Raw genomic sequence first — 20485 nt, 5'->3', positions numbered from 1 at the left:
TTTCTTGATTATTAGTAACCTTATGCGAGATTTATTGGCCAATAGTTACTTTGGTCGGTTTTTCGACCTTCTTATGGATGGACACTGCATTACCCATTATCCAGTCCATGGGTACTGACGTGCAATAACTTGTGAAACTGGTGGAAAATGCTAATTTAATCTTTAACAAGAAAAAATAAAATGTCTAATTTTGGAGAAAAAAAATGGAAACGTGTCTTTCTCATACCTACAACTCAATTTAGTTTCAATGACATTTACATTAGTAAGGTTAATTTAACAAGTATTCCCCCCAGGATGATGCGAAAGCAGCCAATGTGCACCAGTACACTCCCTCAACGTTATCTCAACATTGAAGTGTAACAGAGCCATCTAGTGGAAATGGATATGAATACACAGGACAAAAATTGCCTGTCAGACCCTCGAAATCCTAACTGAAGTTCAGCAGGTCCATGCAATTCAGGTTATCACATTCTAGCCACTACCTTAAAAATCTAAATATGACATATACATATTTTTTCCAATATCCTTATGAAATACATCCAACATAAAATCAACAAACTATGATTAAGCAGCATAATACAAATGTTACATAATACAATACTTACAGTAAATAATCAAACATTTTACATTATAACCTATTCATTTCAAAGTAGAGAATAAGTAACAAAAATGAATGACATCATGAATAAAAGGATAATTAAAAAAGTAAAAGTGATTTGTAAATTAAACAAATACCAGGTATCATTTATTGGACATTAATTCTTCAGTCAGTTTTACAATTGATGCTTTTCAAACTTGATAGCTTCCTGGGTCTTTCAATGTTGCTGTCTAAGCCACAATTATACAGTACACAATCTATGCACTAGAAAGGTCGCATTCTGAATATTGTGTACAGTACATTTAAAATCCAAGAACAGGAACACTTTTTTACACAAAGGATAGTGAGGGAATGGAACAAATGACCCAGTTATACTGTTGAATCCCATACCCTAGTTTCTTTCAAGAAATGGCTGATCAATTTCCTACCAAATAGGCCTAATGAGCTGAACGGCCTCCTGTCATTTGCAGCCTTTATTATGATCTTAATTACACCACCTTTTGAATCTGTTGGTCATGGGAAATTCCTTAACCACAGAATCTGTTGTACAGATTGCTGAAGAGGTAAAAATTAAATAATGAAAGAACTGCATTGCAGATGTGGGACGTCCAAAGTACAAAACTACAAACAGGAGCATCAATCTTTTTGTTTAGTATACCAGATATATTTTAGAAATTGGCAGCAATTTCAATTCTGAACACATTTTTATAATGTAATCCTATCTAATTGCTGTTATTTTGCTGTATATTGAAGGCATCATCCAAATTGGTGTTTATTAAAGGCACTGAAGAGATTTAATAACAGGCAGTGTAGTTATGCACAATTAAAGCAAATCATGTCTAAATCTTTTTATAATTCTTTTTATTCAACACAAAACATTGCATCTCTTTTATCAAGCTTAACTTTTCAGAAAAGCAAAATTAAGAAATAAATCTGGTTAAATTAAATACACAACAATTTCAAGCGTACTTAAAATTACTTAAAAGAAAGAGAAAACTAATTCCTGATTCACTTCTACTTAAAGCTGCATCTATACATATACAGAGTAAAACAAATACATAAACGCTTACATATTTATTCAAATATACAAAGTCTACTTAAAAAATGGTAAATCCTTTGCAAATAGTAAATATCTGGAGCTATCTGATTTGTTTTATATATACAAGGCTGACTTTACAAACTGATTAGCACTAATGAGAAACCTAAATTCAGGATGTGTGCTAAAAAGGGACAGTGAAGTTACAGCAAAGTTTCACTGCAAATGTCACAACTGATAAACCCACAATAGTATGTTAGTACTACACAGCATGGCTTGCTCAAACCAGGACATTGTGAAATGAAAGGCTGCGTATTATTGTAACTTCTGATTAGAGCCCTAATTAAGTTTTTACTGACTACCAAATCGGAACATTAGTTAGGCAGTAGCACTGAATACAAAAGAGAAAATGACACAAGTCAATATATCAGCGTCAGAAACATGTGAGGGAGGCTGGAGTCTTTAGTGCACAGGTCCTCCATCCTGAGCTAAAGCTGCTCAGAAATAACATATTAGACTTGGTGGCTAACACAGGGTTATGAAGAATTTAATCTTCAAAATAAACTGAGTGCATATGTTAAAAAGCTTTTAAACACTGTTTTGGATTTAAAATATTTAACTCTCATCAACATTAAAAAATGGCATTGGATATAGCAGTGCTTAAAAACGGACAGAAGGCTTTGTCAGTAGGTTTAGGTGAATCTTTTCCACAATCCTGGTAAGGTAGTTGTTTTCAGGTTGAACTGCACATAGTACCTCTTCGATCTGTTCCCACCTAAGAAATAAACAGGTTTCAGATTCTAATTAGTTAATGTGAAACAACCATAAAATATTAACCTTACTGTTTTCTTATATGATACTAATATATGAAGGTAAACAGTGTATTCAACAGTGTATTATAGATGCCACATAAAAGAAATTGGTTTTTGTATCACTGTTGATGTGATGATCAAAATACGGTGATATATTGTGAATACTACTTTGTTAAAAAGTAGGTTTGTACAATCCAAGAGACATGAAAAAGTGTAAAAATAATTTTAATGGAAAATTGTGGAGTTCAGGTTTAAAAGGGGAATGGCTAAATTGGTTCCAAGGGAAACAGAAAAATGATGGCTTATTTTTGATGATACCATTACTTTTTTGGAAATCGTGAGGCAATGATTAGAGACATCATGTATTTGGAGTCATCACATTTTTCAAAGAAAATTTGGAATGCAAAACACTAAAAGGAGGGGGTTTGGGTGCAAAGGGAATGATGTAAAAGCCAAACTGTTTAGGAATCAGTTTAAACTTGCACCGCAAAACAATTTTTACTGACTTACCTTAAATTTCCAATGTAATTTTTGAAGTCCAACAGCACAAGACGGGAAAACGGGTAAGCTGGAGTAAGAGCTAATGTAATTTCAAACTTTGCAAATCCTTTGACACTGGAGAACAAAATCTTGACACTGAAATTACAAAAAGGGAAACAAGATGAATTGTTTAAGGTTGATATATAAAATTTATTTTCCATGATATTCGATTTAGGTAGCAAATGTCAAAGAAAAAAAATCCATAAATAACTTTTAAAATGCATATTTTAAAAATAAGTAGTTGCAACCATATATATTTTGTGTTTAGAGGCACAGGTCAAAATCAAAACCAGCCAGTTATCTTTAGAATTAGATGGTTCTAGACCACCTTTATGTATAGTAACCAAAGACATAAAAACTCACTGTGTGTCTAAAAGTGTCATTTCCAACATATCAAATTTGAGCGGCCCCCATTTTTTCAGGTATCGGAGCTCTTGTCCAAGAAGACGAAGATGACTAACCACAATAGAGAAGTCATGAAGGAGCTGTCAAAAAAATAAGAAGCATTTTAAAAACTACTAACAGAAATATTTGGCTTATTACGCCTTATTTAAGGGACATTTTTGTCAGCAACTTGAATTAAAGATTTCAGTAACATATTTCTATCCAGGTGCCATACTATGAAAACAATGATTGAGACATTTAAATGTTTCATACAAAAGTTCTGTATTTAGTCAAATATCTCCAACATTTAGCAGAAAAGCTGTCAAAATATAATATCAACAACAATTCAACAGTTTAGTACATACCTTAGGAATATCATACTGCGTTGAGTATTTCTTGCACCAACTTTCCTTACTGTTTATGAACTGGTTTATCAGACTGTGGATTACAAGAGAGGAAGGATGTGCTCTTTCATCTGTGGAAATCAGAAAACATTTTTGCATCAACATCAATAACCATTAATGAAAACTGAGTCGGTCTTGGAAATTAATTTTATTTGTTCTGTATTACAAAAACATCATGCTAATGTAACAGGTTTAAAATGTATTTACTGAAAGACTAAGGCAGCCTGTGTGAGCAGAAACAAAAGATTCAAAGGTATAGTTATACTTACCATCCAATAGTGTGTAAAAGTTTATAGCCAGAATATTTAGCACAGCCTTTTCACTTGAATGAGTTTCATCTGGGAAAGAAAAATAAAACTACATCATTGAACCTGTTTGTATCTCAAGTAACCTAAGGTTAATATTTTATACATACGCTTTTGCTACTCACCACGTGGTGCTTCAAATACCAATTTGAGTTCAAGAGATCCATTCAAAAAGGTGAAGACTGCCCGGCCATCTAGCCACTGAGTAAGTGTCCATTCTGATAATCTAGAAATAAAAAAATAAAGAGAGAAATATGGTACAATGTTTCATTACATTAAATTCCTGATTTAAAGATTTGAAAGAAAAACTTTTACAAAAAAATTACTTTTTATTATTATTAAAATAAAATTGCCACACCTGTTGAGGTCTTGAATGTAGAGTTCCAACTCTTGTGTTTTCACCTGCAGTTTGCGAACTTCAGTTTCAAGCTGTTTATTTTCCGTCACCAATTTGAACAATTTCCTGAACAAAAGTTTTTTTTTTTAAATTAGTAATATCTTTATCAACAACAACAAAAACAATAATAAATATTGACATTTACCTCTGTGCCTAGGAGCACATAGTTACAAATGCAAAAAGCACACAAAATCTAGTAATCTAAGTAAATTTAATTTACAGTATAAAGTGGTTACTAATGTCACTTTTTGACATATTTATGTCACCAACAGCAAAAGCATTTAAACCAGTGCTTGTGGGAAAACCTCTGAGAAATCTATTTAATGCAACTTTCACGTTGCTCCCATTGTAACGGAATACATGAAAAGTAAATATTTATTGTAATTTTAAATTAAGTTTAACATAGACAAAAAGGTTCTTCATATTTTATCAGACATTTAAACAGATTACCTTTCACAATCCGCACCCTCTGCATTGAGGTTTTCAAGCTCTATAATTGACCAAAGAAAAATGACAAAATGAAAACTGAATAAAGCACATTTGAATTATATAATTAAAATAAGAAAGGCTATTTTAAAATATCTTTGAATGAAACATTAACATGGACATCAATTATTATTGCTAGTATTAGTATTTAGTATAACCTCCTGTAGAACGTGAACACAAACATGTGGCAAGGTCGGGCATGGTATTTGTGCTATCATTAAGCCTTCTACACAACTAAAAGGGAAAAAGCCTCAATCTGCATCTTCATTTTATTATATCAATAAATTTGCAGCAGTAAAAAATACCTATAAAACCCTACAGTCTAATTTCCCCAATAATCACAAAAAAATAGGAAAGTAATTCCAAATTGTGGATGTTGTGATTTCCAACAGAAAGTGGACATTAACAATGCAAACAAAGCACTTAAAAGGTTACTATAAATTGGGAATTCATCTAAATGTACTGGAAGTAAGTGGGTTCAAACTAAGTAATTTACCTTCTTGCCTAGTTTTCAAGGTAAGCTCCAATTCAGGGTTCACATTTTCTTCTTCCATTTCAGAAAAATCCAAGCCTGCAAGCTCTACAAAATAATACCAGTAAATATAGTTACACACATAAAAGTTAATATATAATAAATGATAGATATCAACTATATTACACAATATATCTACTCAGCAACAGAACAAAGTGGACAAATCTTTTAACTAAATCTCCTAAAATCATCAGCATAGCATGAGGTGTCAGTGTATAGTTTAAAATTAAAGGAAATGCAAATAACTAAGTAATTTTTGCTGAACAAAACATTTGTACATACCTGCTTCTAGATTATGGAAACATTCATTTAGGTTTTGCAGCAACCCTTCAGTCAAATTGATCTTTTCCTTTAAATCCTGTTGTGCAGTCTGTCGAAAGAAATTATTTCTGGATATGTACAGTAATGATAATCTTAGCACTGTTCAATAAATTTCAGAGATAACATTCTGTATTTCAGTATGGAAAATAAGGAAGTGAATGTTAGGCACATTCGGCACATGTGCTGCTCAGTACTTTCTTCACCTCTAAATCAGATACAACAAGCCAATAAAAGGAAAGGAGAACAGGATTAATGGGATTTAACAGGATTCTTTTCTAAATTAGAAACCACAATTTTAACGTGCTCAGCTACAATTGATTTTACATGTGTACATTTTTTTTTAATTAACAGACAAAACAGCCCTAAATCCACACTACTCTACCTTGGGAAGTCCCAGTGGCAGTTACTTTCGTGTTTAAGATTTTCTATTTGGTGTATATCATTGCACGTGTATTGAACTTTACTCTTGGACAATCTATAAAACACTATTTCTCAAAAATACCCTACGATAAACATCCATAAGATCCCTAACACAATGTGTGAAGGTTCACTTGCTCTCTCACCTGTGCACACTGCACCAACTTGGAATACGAGTCAATTTTTATTTCATGGAAATAAGCTTTAACGTTCTTCCTGAATTGTACTTTTTTCTCATTCAGCTTGAATGCAAGACTTCTCAACTGAAGGGAATAAAAAATAAGTTAATAGTGATACAGCACTTGTAAAAGCAATAACTGAAAAAAGCAATTATTACATAAGAGATTCATACCACAATAGATTTTTAGGGCTACAAAAAATATTTAATAGTTGGTAAAACATAATTGACAAATGTTGAATAATTATTTTTTTCCTACTTTTGATATACATCTAAAAAATATGATAGCAGAAAAGTAGATAAACATCTCAAAGAATTCCTTCTGTTTCTCACTCAGCCAATTATACATTTAAAGAGATGTAAATGTATTTAAAGAGAGTAACAGACCTGTTCTTTTGAATAAGATTTCACTGTTAACCACAGAGATTCATTCATGCTCTTCAAAGTTTTTTCTTGGTCACAGATTCTGGTCTTTAATCTTGAAGAAAAAAAAGTTAAATTTTATTCAAATATGAAATCCAGACTTAAATTAAAAATGATTTAATCCGGTTCTCTTTTCCCAATGTCTATATACAGGAGCTAACATTACAGAACAGAATGTTTTCTTGGTTGAGATCTTATTCCTTCATTCATTCAGTCATTTGTAAACACATCACAATAATTTTGTATACAATTAAATATTTGTAAAAGTTTCTGACATTGTTAATTTTGCGAGAAGTTTTCAATTTTGCCAAACAATTTTCTACTGATGCTACACAATGAAAATCTCTTAAGTTTTTAAATGTAAGATTATACAATGAAAGCATGAACAAAGTAAATACATGTATTACAATGCTGACATCCGTTTGCTGATACATGAAAACATGAATGAATACATTTTACTAAAGCAGTAAAGAATGAGAGGTCACACAGTATATGTCAAATAAACATACTTGTCCAAAGTCTCTGTCAATGCTTGACAGTCCTCTTCGTAAACCTGTTGTTGAGGTCTATAAATATACTTTTCTTTGAGCAAGACCTCTGTCTTAGGAGCTGAATCTGATGCTACCTGCAATTCAGATGAGTAAAATGATAAGATCACTTTATTGGCCAAATACAATTTCTTGTATTAGGAATTTGTCTTTTCGCATACCCCAACTTGCTCTCTATGAGAGACACAGACAGGGAGAGAAACTTGGGGTCTGAGCGCAGGGTCAGCCATTTGTACGGCACCCCTGAAGCAGTTGGGGTTAAGGGCCTTGCTCAGGGGCCCAACGGAGTAGGATTTCTCTGCCGTTGAAGAGAAATGGCCGCGGTATACGAACTGGCAACCTTCCAGCCACAGGCGCAGATCCTTAGCCACAGAGCCACCGCCCGACCAAGAATGTCATTTAAAAATATAAAACCTGTTGCTTTGTACAATTTTAAATAACATTGTTCTGAGAAGGCTAACATAATAATTCAAGTTACATTATACAGAATCTATACAATCTTTGAATCTAGAGTGGATAACCTTTTTGGAATAAGGACCCCCAAAGCAGTAATGCTTTGCTGATATGGCACCTAATATTTGTAAACACAGCATGGATGCAAGAAGAATTATAATATTCTTCAGAATACTGAAGGACTAAACAAGCTTTTAATGAAACTACGAAACAAAAGATCCAGGCTTGTTTCAATTCGTACATTGTGAGGAAGTGTGCTCTGCCTAGGTCTCTGGATATGCATGTAGACATCAAGGAGCTGGAGAAATTCTTTGGCTGTAATGCTACCATCTTGAAGTTTCTAAAATAAAAAAGTAAAAGTTAAATGATTATACACATTTTTCCCCTCACAGGAAAAATAAAACTTTTGGTTATTCATTAATACATTCTACCTGCTTAAGATACATAAACATTTTTAAGAGTTAAAGAAAGTAGCTATTTAAACATTTCATTAATTTACTAAACTTATACTGAATATATTATACAGTTTAGTACCTTCTAATTTATAGTTGTATTAAACTTTTACAAAAAACAAAATATAATGTATCTATACAATAAAAATTACCTCTTGTAAATCCTCTATCTCCTCCAAAAATTGGGATTCGAATCTACTGCATCTCTGAGCTGTGAATCATTCAGGAAAAAAAAAACATATTAAATAATGTATTGGCTCTTACAGTTCCTGAGCACTACTTTCTTTCTATTGCCTATTCGTCTCAATTTATCATTGACAAAATTCTTAGAATCATTTGCAATCTAGTACATTTTAATTAGATCATTTTGTAAAGACTTTATCATTTATATTTATACGATGTTAGATATAGCATATTTGACACTAAGGACAAAGGGCTTCTGTTTAAATACAAATTCAGTAGAAATTGTTTAATATTTTTTCTGTTTTTCTTAAATCCAACATTACAGCCTTTCCATGTTCATTAACTTAGAGTAAAACATGATAACAAAAAATGTTACTTACCACTTGAGTCAAATGTTGCTTCAGCTTTTAGGTTCATGCTGTTGCTGCTACCAGAAGTGGTGTCAAAGGTCTTGGTCATTGTCCCACTTGGCAGGATTTCTGCTGTAATGCCCAAAGCACTACTGCTCCACTGGACACGACACACTCTGGCTTCCTAAGTAAGAAAATAAAAATCTGTAGTGACAAGAAAACAAGAACTCTACCTGGTAGAGATGTAAATTTCAGGATCAATTAAATAACCCACCTTCCAGCATATTATAAATTCTAAATAAAAAGCAAACCTATACAGTCAAACAAACAAAAAATCGATTCATTGCGTCTTCAAAGCACATTCTGAAGCGTTATAAAAAACATAACACACCTTTTCTTGATTTGCAGAAGGAACATCGGGGCTTCTCTTGATCTTTCTTTCATGCACCATGATGTCTTCATGTCCATCTTCCTGGAGAGGTCTTTTCTGGCTTGGTGTTTGGTTGAGTACTGGTTTATCAAAGCCCGAGTCATTTACACCAACATCAGTCTCAACAGTGTTTTCCTTATCGCAGTTTTCTGCAGGGAACTCGCAGTTCATATTTTCAGCCGAGTCCTCCTCATCAGTGTAGTAAGGAAGAATTTCTTCATCAATATTTTGGACAGGGTCATTGTTTCCTTGTTGAATTGCAGTGTCCGACGTTACAGCATTAATCAGTAGTTTCCCAAAATGACTGCTCTGTGCACAATTCAGTGTCTTACTATTAAGAATTTTCTTTTTTTGTGGGAGCTTTGGTAGAAATCCACCAAAAGACATTGATGCTTTCTGAGGCTTGTCATAACAGAAGTTAACAGGTGTGGTCATATTCCTGGTAAGATCCACATGACTACTGTTGTCGTTGCATTGAAGATTCTTTGGCTCTTCAGATACTGCAAAATGTACCTCTCCATTATCAGCTGCATTAGGATTGTTACATTCATTTCTGGGAAAGGAATCTTTATCACATTTGTCTTCAGTTTCGGTTTCTGAGAGCTTAATCAATTTAGGTAAAGGTGCTGTGTGGCAAGTCATCCCAGTTTCTGATTTGTTGATCATATTTTTAATGTTTTTAAGTTTTGACTGGAGATCCACAAGACTTCTCCTTCTTCTGTTGGCCATTTTGACAGCTTCATTAATAGCCTCTGAATTCTGTAGAGATAGTTCACCACTTTCTTCCACTGTTCTATTAATTTCACAAGTTAATTCAGTTAAATCAGCCTTTTTCATTTGCTCTCTTGATTCTAAGTTAAGGTCAGAAACTATGAAAGGAACACTCTCTCTTTTAACTTCTTGATTATTTAATCCAAAACAGTTACTCTTGTCTTCAGATCCTCTTTCTTCATCTAATTTATTTACATTTTGAGGTTCAAAACAAAAAAGTGAATCAGAGAGTGTTTTCTCTGTTGCAAGACCATCTACCAATACACTCATACCTAAAGCAGTTTTATCAGAGGATGAACAAATATCTGTTTTGATAGTTCTAGACATACACTGTACTGACATTTCCTGGGATTCTACATCTCTTTCACTGCCTTGCACAGGACTCCTTCCTTTAATAGCCACTTCTTGGCCTTTAGTTTTTTCCATATTTTCACCTTTTGAGAAAGTAATTGTTTTAATAGGAACTGACTCATCTGAAGCACTAGCCATATCCATATCATCACATTGTTTTGAAAACTCAATATTTTTTTCAGATATCGATAAAGCAGCCACATATTGCTTAGATTTCGTACTGTGACCTGCTGCTGGATTAGTGCTGCAATCAATAAAAACTGTCTGGCTCCTTGTTATATCCATATTTTGTTGATCCAAAACTGAACAGTCTACTCGTAGAATGGAGTTATTCAATGCACCGGTTGTTTTCTCTCTTTGTGTTAAAAGATTACTGCTTCCGACAGCAAGTGTGTGACTTTTTGTCGTGTCCATTTCATCTTGTTCATCTGTCAACAGAGTAGTTTTGTCCACAGGGGCGGACAAACGAGGCACACTTTGTTTAAATCTCTTATTTCCCTGTGCATTCGGATGGTTAATTTCAATGCTGCTTTTCACATCATTAGCAATAGTTTGGTTCTTTGTCTTTTCTGTATCACTTTTGAGTAGATATTGCACATTTGCATTATTTTGAAAAAAATTACTTTCAATAACCACTGTGTTGCTTTTAGTCATGTCCATTTCATTCCGATCCTCTGAAAACACAACAGTTTTATCAGTAGGAAGTGAAGAAAAGGTCACACTTTTTCTAGGTCTTTGTCGAATTCCAATGAATGAATTAGCTTCAACAGGCCTGCAGTCAACAGCACTAGTTTGGCTTCTTGTAATTTTTATGGCAGCCGACATCTCAGAATTAAGCTGGACACTATTTAGAACAGACTGCATGCAATCTTCACCCACCTCTTTTACTTTTCTCTTATCTATGACCACTGTGTGGCTTTTGGTCATGTCCATATCGTCACAGTCTCCTGAAAAAACAACTGTTCTATCAGCAGAAACAGACAAGAACATTCCAGATTCATCTCTGCCTATTTTGTCATTTGTTGGTAAAATGTTTGAGCTGTCAATATCCACTGTGTGGCTCTTAGTTATCTCCATTTCAGCAAAGTCCTCTGAAAAAACTAGTGTTCTATCAGAAGGAGCCAATAAAGAAGTCCCATTACGTTTTGTTTTAGCTTGGATCCCCATAAATGGATCAGCTGCTTCAATATTCTTATAGTCAATTGCAACAGTTTGACTTCGTGTCATTTCCATATTATCATTCTCTCCTGAAAACACGACTGTTCTATCAGCAGGAACAGACAAACCCATGACACTTCTAGATCTGATGTTAGATTTTGGTGCAAAACTGCCTGCTGCAGTGGTTTTAAAATCAATCTTAACAGTCTGGCTCTTTGTAAGTTCCATGTCATCTGGTTCAGAGGTGGAAAAGTGGGAATGTGGTAGGATGCTTTCAGACAAGAACATTCCAGATTTCTCTCTCGCTCTTTTTTCACTTTCTGGTAAGAGATTTGAGCTATTGATAGCCACTGTGTGGCTCTTAGTTATCTCCATTTCAGCTAAGTCCTCTGAAAAAAGAACTGTTCTATCAGAAGGAGCCAATAAAGACGTCACATTATGTTTTGGCTTAGCTTGGATCCCCATAAATGGATCAGCTGCTTCAATATTCTTATAGTCAATTGCAACAGTTTGACTTCGTGTCATTTCCATATCATCATTCTCTCCTGAAAACACGACTGTTCTATCAGCAGGAACAGACAAACCCAAGACACTTCTAGATCTGATGTTAGATTTTGGGGCAAAACTGTCTGCTGCAGTGGTTTTAAAATCAATCTTAACAGTCTGGCTCTTTGTAAGTTCCATGTCATCTGGTTCAGAGGTGGAAAAGTGGGAATGTGGTAGGATGCTTTCAGACAAGAACATTCCAGATTTCTCTCTCGCTCTTTTTTCACTTTCTGGTAAGAGGTTTGAGCTATTGATAGCCACTGTGTGGCTCTTAGTCATTTCCATTTCAGTTAAGTCCTCTGAAAAAAGTACTGTTCTATCAGAAGGCGCCAATAAAGAAGTCGCATTACATTTTGGTTTAGCTGGGATCCCCATAAATGGATCAGCTGCTTCAATATTCTTCCAGTCAATTGCAACAGTTTGACTTCTTGTCATTTCCATATCATCTGACTCCTCATTCTGTTCAAAATGGCTGCTGGTTTCAATAGCCATAGTATGGCTTTTAGTCATGTCCATATCATCGTACCCTCCTGAAAACATAACTGTTATATCAGCAGGAACAGGGAAACCCAAGACACTTCTTCCAGATCTGATATTACATTTCGGGACAAAACTGTCTGCTGCAGTGGTTTTAAAGTCAATCTTAGCAGTCTGGCTCTTTGTAAGTTCCATATCTTCTGCTTCAGAGGTGGACAAATGGGAGCTTGGTAGAATACTTTCAGACAATAACATTCCTGTTTTGTTTCTGGCTATTGCTTCACTTGCTGCTGGTAAGATGTATGATCTGTCAATAGCTACTGTGTGACTTTTAGTCATATCCATTTCAGCTATGTCCTCTGAAAAAAACACTGTTTTATCAGGGAGAGCAGAAAAAACAGTCATATTAGGTCTCGGTTTAGTATGAATTCCCATGAAACGATCATCTTCAATACTGTTACTGTCAACTGCAGCAGGTTGGGTTTTCATTATTTTCATGTCATTTTGCTCCACGTTTTGTTCATAAAGGCTCCTGTTGTCAATAGATACAGTATGGCTTTTTGTCATGTTCATCTCATCCTGGTCCACCGAAAAAAAAATTGTTTTATCAGAAGGAATAGACAAACCAATCGGATTTTTTTTAGATTTTTCAAACATTCCAAATACCGTTTGGCTCTTTGTTAATTCCATTTCATCAGCATTACTAATTACTGAATGCAAAGTTGATGGAACATTGCTATTTAATGACTGCATTGGGTTATCAATTTCTCTAATAATGCTCTTGCAGTCGATAGCCACAGCGTGGCTTTTAGTCATATCCATATCATACTCTCCAGAACAGACAACTGTTCCATCAGCAGGAACAGACAAACTAAAGATACTTTGTTTAGATCTCCTTATTTCTGAAGTGGAATTTTCTGCCAGAGTGGTTTTAAAGTCACTTTTTACAGTCTGGCCCTTTGCAAGTTCCATGTCTTTTGGCACAGAGGTAAAAGAAGGGGAACATGGTAAACGGCTTTCAGAAAAACACATTTCAGATTTCTCTCTAGCCATTAAGATATTTGTGCTGTCTATAGATACTGTGTGGCTCTGTGTCATCTCCATTTCTGCAAAGTGTTCTGGAAACACCACTGTTCTATCATAGGGAGCTGAAAAAGATGTTGCATTACTTCTAGGTTTAGTTTGCACGGCCATGAGTGGATCGGTTACTTCAATAGTCCTGCAGTCAATTGCAGCAATTTGGCTTCTTGTCATCTCCATGTCAACTAATTTATTATTTTGTTCACGTTTCTGCCTAAAAAGACTTCTGTTGTCAATAGCAACCGTATGGCTTTTAGTCATGTCCATATCATCCTCGTCTACAGAAAAAAGAACTGTTTTATCAGCTGGAACAGAAAAACCAAGTACACTTCTACATCTTTTGTTAATGTCTTTAGCTGGATTGGTAAGTGCTGCATTAGTTTTGTAATCAAGTGAATTCATCTGACTTTTTGTCATGTCCTTATAATCAGGTCTTGAGGACAATCCACAAGAAGCTAGAGCATTATGACAAAAATCCAATGGTTTCTCACCGGTATTTAAAATGCTCTTAGTGTCAATAGCCACTGTATGGCTCTTAGTCATGTCCATTTCATTAAGCTCCTCTGAAAAAACAACAGTTTCATTGCTACAACCTGCTAAACCGGCTACAAGTTTTCTAGTTTTTGGAGGGATTACTCTGAATGGATCAGAAGCCATAACTTCCTTGTAAGCAATGTCAACAGTCTGGCTTTTTGTCATGTCCATATCATCTGGTTCTGCAGGCTGTATGACACATTTATTCTCATTTATTGTTCTGGTATCTATTGAAATTGTGTGGCTTTTAGTCATGTCCATATTGTCCTCTTTGTCTACTAACACTGTCTTATTGATGAACTGGAGATCAAACCTTTCTGTTAATACAGATGCTTGCTTTTCTTTATCAAAACCAGATCCATGTGATTTGAGTCTGGAAAGAAAATCTTTGGAACATATTTTCTCAGGCCCAGGTGGCACAGAATTCTGTTGAACCAATGGGGTTAAAGAACTTGGATCACTGAAAAAGCGTCTGTTACCACTCTGTCCAGCTGATTTTGCAAGGCCATTTTTGAAATCGGATGTCTTCACAGAATTATTACCAAAGATTGTTGAATCTTCACATCTGCTGAAGTAGCTGTATTCCCGTCTTGAGTCAGCATTACCAACGTCCTTGTTTTTGTCCAGTCTAGAAATGAACTCTCCGACATCTAGATTTCCACAGTTAGCAACATCGTTGATGTCATCATCATCCTTACTAATAACAATAGTGTGGCTGTAGGTCATATCCATATTTGCATTGTCTTCTTCAGAAAATACTACCGTTTTATCAGCAACTGTGTCCATAGTTCCATGCTCAAAAAAGGACCTTTCCTGAGATGGAAAAAAGTAAAATTATATAATGTCGATTTCCATTAACATACTATTAGAATTGAATTATTTATATAATATAAAGTGGAATTTTTCAACCAAAAAATAAAGTATTTATATAAAGAAATAAGACATTACTGTATTATCTGAAACCTGATCATTCAAAGCCTGCTATAACTAATTTTCTGTCTCCAAGGGGTTTTTGTTAATGTTAACAACAAATTTCAAATAACCATTTAGGCCATCTATTAAAATGTTTTTGAAATGTTTGATTTGTTTTCTTATTTTTAAATATTAAATTGATCGTTTCTATCTATGTGCGAGATATTTAAAGATTCTGGATAACTTATATGATTAAACTGTTCATGATGTACTGTATGTAAAGCTAATGCTGCAGTTCTGTGGAATAGTGACACTGCTCTCGTGTAACAAGGTAAAATCCCAATATGAAACTAGAAGAATGTCTGTATTGGTCATCCCGCTAATTTCAGGGACAATTAAAGGTACTATATATTACCTGGCTTAATTTATAACAATGAAACAAAATATCTAACCTTATTCTGCTGCTGTGGAACTTGTAGGGGAGCATTGAGCAAAGTTTCCATGCCTGAAAAATTATACATGAAATGATTACTCAATTATCTCCATTAATAGAAACAATTTCCACTCATACCAGCTTTGCAAGAAACAATTACATTATTATAAATTAAAATGTTAAAAACATATTCATAGTTAAAATTTTCAAAATTCTTACCAAGTAACTGTGGTTTTCCATCTTGATCAGCAATCAACCTGCTAATAAGAGTTTAATTGATTATTTTACTAGGTTTTGATAAGGTTATTCAAGAAAAAATCCCTGATTTCAATATACATTGCTTTACTTTAATATAGAAAATAAAAGCCAAAACGTTTATCAAGTATATCAAAACTGCTAGGGGCTTAATATACACTATTTATGACACTTTATTGAATGTTATTTCTGCACCACAGTATGCCTTTTTGCCAAAAAATGATTAAAAAAAACAAACGCCATGCAAAGAGCTGGTGTCAGTTTCATGTAGGAAAATAAAATATACTTACTTCTCCTTATCCAAATCTTCCATTTCTAAAAAGGCAAATGTATTTTTTAAGTTCAATTTAATAAAAAATGTGACTTTAATATCAACTAAATGCCATACGACATCTCACTGGTTCATTTTTAAAAGATGTGCATATAATTTTTTTTCCTTTCTCCTGCACTTCAGTGAGTAAGTCAGATGAATTCTGCTTTCTTTGCCTTTATCATTCATAAATGCAACAAATTTGGTCTAACCCAACATTTCTATGTATGGTGCTTACATGAAAAGACACTATATGATCTAGCACTAATACAAGATTGTTAAATTTACTTCACATTAAAAGTGCAACATCATGGATTAGGGGCCTCCAACCCCTTTTCTAAAGTTGAGTAGGCCTGTTGGTTTAATAGGTAACCCTTAAATCATAAATTTCTGAAGAAATGGAAGAATTGTAACTCTGATCAATAACAGACGTAAAATTCGTAAACTTTGCAAATTTGTTAAAGCTATCAGCTCCCCAAGACTGGAATTTCTTTAACCGAGCATATGACTTGCTTAATTGGTCTATAACCACCAAGCATTCCCAAAATTCACAAACAGGCAATTCAGGGTTATCTATAAGACTTTATGTATTGGTGTTTTCCGAATCAGGAACATAGTGACGGAGACGTGTATAAATAATTAAGGGTAAAACAATCACTACAAAAAATAAACATTCACCTAAAAGTCAGACATTTTTTACGTCTTATGTGACATTTTAAGAACTGATATTTAGAAACATTAACATACAAAATAGCATAAAAAATTTTGCTGGCTTTTCCACCTGTTTTGCCTTAAGCTATATTCCATTGTTTATTCTGAAATGTGGGTAAATTCGTATACTTTTCAAAAACAATATAACATTTGAATGTTTTAGATCATTAACAATTTTTGAATATCTCAATATTAATACATTTCCAGTTTATTACTTAAACTAGTCAAAATGATTGAAATATGCCAGTATGACTACATGCAAAATTGGACAAATAGTGGAGAAATAAAATTACCCGAAAAGAAATGGGAATATTACTAAATCAGTATTAAATATTAAATGAAAACAAACACCTACCCGTTCCATCCAGGTCTCCCAAAAGTTTTGTCACAGGTGAATCATTTTTAAAATCCCTAAGAGGACAGAATAAAATAAAAATACAGATCGTAATATTCAGCTTATAAAATGTCAATTACAGCCGTTTATGGATTCATTTTTTAATGTTATCTACCTTTAGGAAAGTCTGCTTACATTGGGTAAATACACATGTAGCTTAATACATACGCAATTAAGCATAATTATTAAATTAACTAAAATATTAGAAAAAAAATAAACATTTTAAAAAGATTAACAGGAGAATATCTGTCCAAATATGTTCTTCACAGCAAGGAACCAAATGATATCCCAAGCAGGAAAAGATAGTGATTAATGAGAATAGACATAACTCGTCTTATCAACTCAGCTTTTATATAACAAAAACTGTAATCGAATGCAACTTTACATTTGCGAAGAAAACTGAAAATATGTTAATCTTACTTTATATTATTGGTTTGGGCAAAACTGACTCTTCGAGAACTTCGTCTTTTCTTTTCAAATGGTTTGTTTGTGCAGTCCTAACAGGGAAAAAAAATTAAATCATGGTGATCTCAAATTGCAAACTTTACTAAAGGAAAAGCTTAAGCCCCACTTCACCTTTCATCAATCGTTGTTACAGAATTAACATTGACACCGATCTCAGATTAGCAGGAAGAGAAAACTACTTTAACTAGACCACACTATTCAGTGTAACTGCTGCAATGCTTTTCATAGCAGAGAACACTAAAAATACTTTAACAGCTCTAAACTAGATAAAGTACTCTTTTGTTTAAAGCACTATAAAGAATATTTTATAGCATAGAGCTCTTTTTTTCTAAAAGCTCTTTACAATTAACAGCATATGACTTTTAAAAATTAAAATACCCAATCACGTATCATTGAAATTACCTGACATCCATCTTCTCCCCCAATACTTTTAAGTGGGGTGCGAGGTGCTTTTAAAATCTAAAAAAAAAAGCAAACTTCTTAGTTTACATACACATGTACTTTAACAAATGTAAGAACAAATGCACATTCTGTTCAGAAAGTGTACAAATTACTAATTGTATACAAAAATGAAAGGTCTAGCTGAACAGCTGTGTTTGATAAAGAGTCAAAAACACTTAAAATGTAAGATAAGATTTTATTGTCCCCTGAGGGAATTGTTTTATGGACACCCGGCACTTCTGTACATTTAAATAGAATGCAAAAGAAAAAAAAGAAGAAAAACATGGCGGTATGGAGTATGGAGGTAATGGGACTTAGTACAAAGGAGAAAACTATATGGTTTGTATCAGACTATTCTGATAATAGTAAAAAAGACTAGTTTAGAAAGAGGCCTAAGGTAAATAATATGATATCATAAATGTGGACAAGATATAACTAGACAGATATATGATGATGGTTCTAATACAATCAGCAGTTATTTAAGATGGCATAGCCTTGCCTGGGTTATCTTTAATGGTTTTGAACAACCAATTTAAATTCGTGAATGAAAAATGTAGTGTTCTCACTGCTTTAATAGTACAAGAAGTAGAGCCGTTAACATTAAAAGCATAGTGTTTGGTGTTAGCACCAAGGCTACAACTGGCACTCTGAAAGATCTAGATTTATCAATTATTGTGGGGATTTGACAGAATATGCACATTTTCATTGCTAAAAAGCACATCTGTTATGAAAGCTGGAACATAGAGAATTTTTTAAAGGCTCATACCGATGAAATCCTTCGCATATTATTGGTTTTAGTCGGTTCAGACCTGTAAAATTGGATAATTTTAATTAATCTAACACGCCTTGCAAAAAGTCAAACATTTACAGTTCTAGCAGTTAAAATATACAGTTGTGGTGCTACAATGAAAAGTAAATATCCATTTCCATATTTTCAGTGTAATATACTATGATTAAAAGAATCACTTAACTGAAAATTCCAAGTTAGGAATCAGAATAAAGAAAAGATTCTAAGAATCCTAAAATGGAGAAGTTTTCTGGCCTTCAGTTTGTTGGCAGGTGTTCCCTCAAAAGGAAATTTTCTGAATGTTGAATCCGTATGTAGACCTAGCTCACTTTATTCACCTTCCAAACAACACCAAAATCTTATTCACCCCAATGTGTCACTGCTACTGTAAATAAATACATTTTAACATCATTCTGAACTAGAAGTTCAAATAAAGACACGTTTAAAACTATGATTAAACACACAACTTACTGATCACTTGGGATTGCTACAAAAGGCTCCATCTTCATCCAAACAATCTTATTCTGGAAAGAAAGATAAATTAATTTCGCTTTGTATTTTCCTTATTATTAATCCCATTTTGTTTTAAATCAGAATATTGTCAATAAATTAAAATGTAATGCCTGCTAAACAGTCTTTTCGACTACACTCTGTCTACAGGTTTCTCCACTAAAAAGGCGTTTCATGTGAAACTGTAAATTGATACACAGTTTAAGAGAAAGAACATCAGGACATAAATGCTGCGGGGTTTCATTTTCCGAGATTGTTTCGTAACACTAGTAAATCTGTCCACTAGTCCATCCACATTAGGTGTATATCGAATGAAACATATACGCATTTCAACAGTTAATTATCGATAAAATCATCACTTTTCCAGACCATCTGGTTGGATTCGTGCACTACAAGGCACTGCTTTCCCCGTGCTAACATAACTCTAGTCTTATCAATGTCAAACGTTTGTTAATAGACATTAAACCAATGAAAAAATCCATATGAATAAACGTAAAATCAGAAACACATTACTGTAAATGACTTGCTAGGATGCACATGAAGAAATGCACGTAAAGATTTTATATAGTATTGTAGAATGCAGTCATTAAACGGATGTAGCTAACATTTCTGAATTTCACAGATGCTCTGAGCCAGTGTGAGCAGGTTGGTTAAGCACAGAAAGCAACATCACCACACACGTCCACATCGTTAAACGGCATTTATATTCTTTGTTTGAAATGAAATATCATACATGTTCAAGACCAGAAACACGCTAGGGTTTCACAACAACGTTTCCCCTATCATCACAGCCATTGTATGCAGTAGTGAGCTCCGCACCAAACAAGGTAACTACTGTAGTTAGAGCATACCGCCCTATTGATTAAAATGATTCTTTTGAATCAAACTGAACCTAAAGACTGCTTTTAAAAAGTGACACACATGTTAACACATACCTTTAATTATATCGCCGTCGTAATCTTCATTTATATTTATCCAAAATCATTTCCGCCACCCTTTGCAAATGTTTAATTTTTTCAAATTTAACCGCTCTACTAACAAGCATGCGCACTAACTTTCCGAAACCCTGAGTTCCTATACCAGGGGCGTTAAAAGGAAGTG

At 33.8% G+C, this 20485-nt stretch overlaps 1 protein-coding gene across 1 annotated transcript; it reads right to left on the bottom strand.

Annotated features, from left to right (window-relative positions):
* Nucleotides 1–1442: 1442 nt before the first annotated feature.
* knl1 (kinetochore scaffold 1) lies at nucleotides 1443–20460 on the bottom strand. The gene is made up of 26 exons (XM_088648459.1): nucleotides 20320–20460; nucleotides 19346–19398; nucleotides 18854–18896; nucleotides 18049–18105; nucleotides 17602–17678; nucleotides 17143–17198; nucleotides 16057–16081; nucleotides 15731–15771; nucleotides 15531–15583; nucleotides 9211–14979; nucleotides 8850–9003; nucleotides 8439–8497; nucleotides 8076–8174; nucleotides 7343–7458; nucleotides 6798–6888; nucleotides 6379–6495; nucleotides 5777–5864; nucleotides 5459–5542; nucleotides 4927–4966; nucleotides 4438–4542; nucleotides 4205–4305; nucleotides 4044–4112; nucleotides 3736–3845; nucleotides 3350–3471; nucleotides 2957–3082; nucleotides 1443–2409 (listed from the first exon to the last, which is right to left on the bottom strand). Exons 2-26 carry the CDS (start codon nucleotides 19381–19383, stop codon nucleotides 2295–2297), a joined length of 7755 nt encoding a protein of 2584 aa, XP_088504585.1. The 5' UTR covers nucleotides 19384–19398; nucleotides 20320–20460; the 3' UTR covers nucleotides 1443–2294.
* Between the last annotated feature and the right edge of the window lie 25 nt (nucleotides 20461–20485).

This window comes from Lepisosteus platostomus, chromosome 10 (genome assembly GCF_059453375.1).
Source record: "Lepisosteus platostomus isolate fLepPlt1 chromosome 10, fLepPlt1.hap1, whole genome shotgun sequence".
Classification (NCBI taxonomy): Eukaryota; Metazoa; Chordata; class Actinopteri; order Semionotiformes; family Lepisosteidae; genus Lepisosteus; species Lepisosteus platostomus.
The sequence above is the reverse complement of the archived record's forward strand: the minus strand, read 5'-3'. Positions and strand labels throughout refer to the sequence as shown.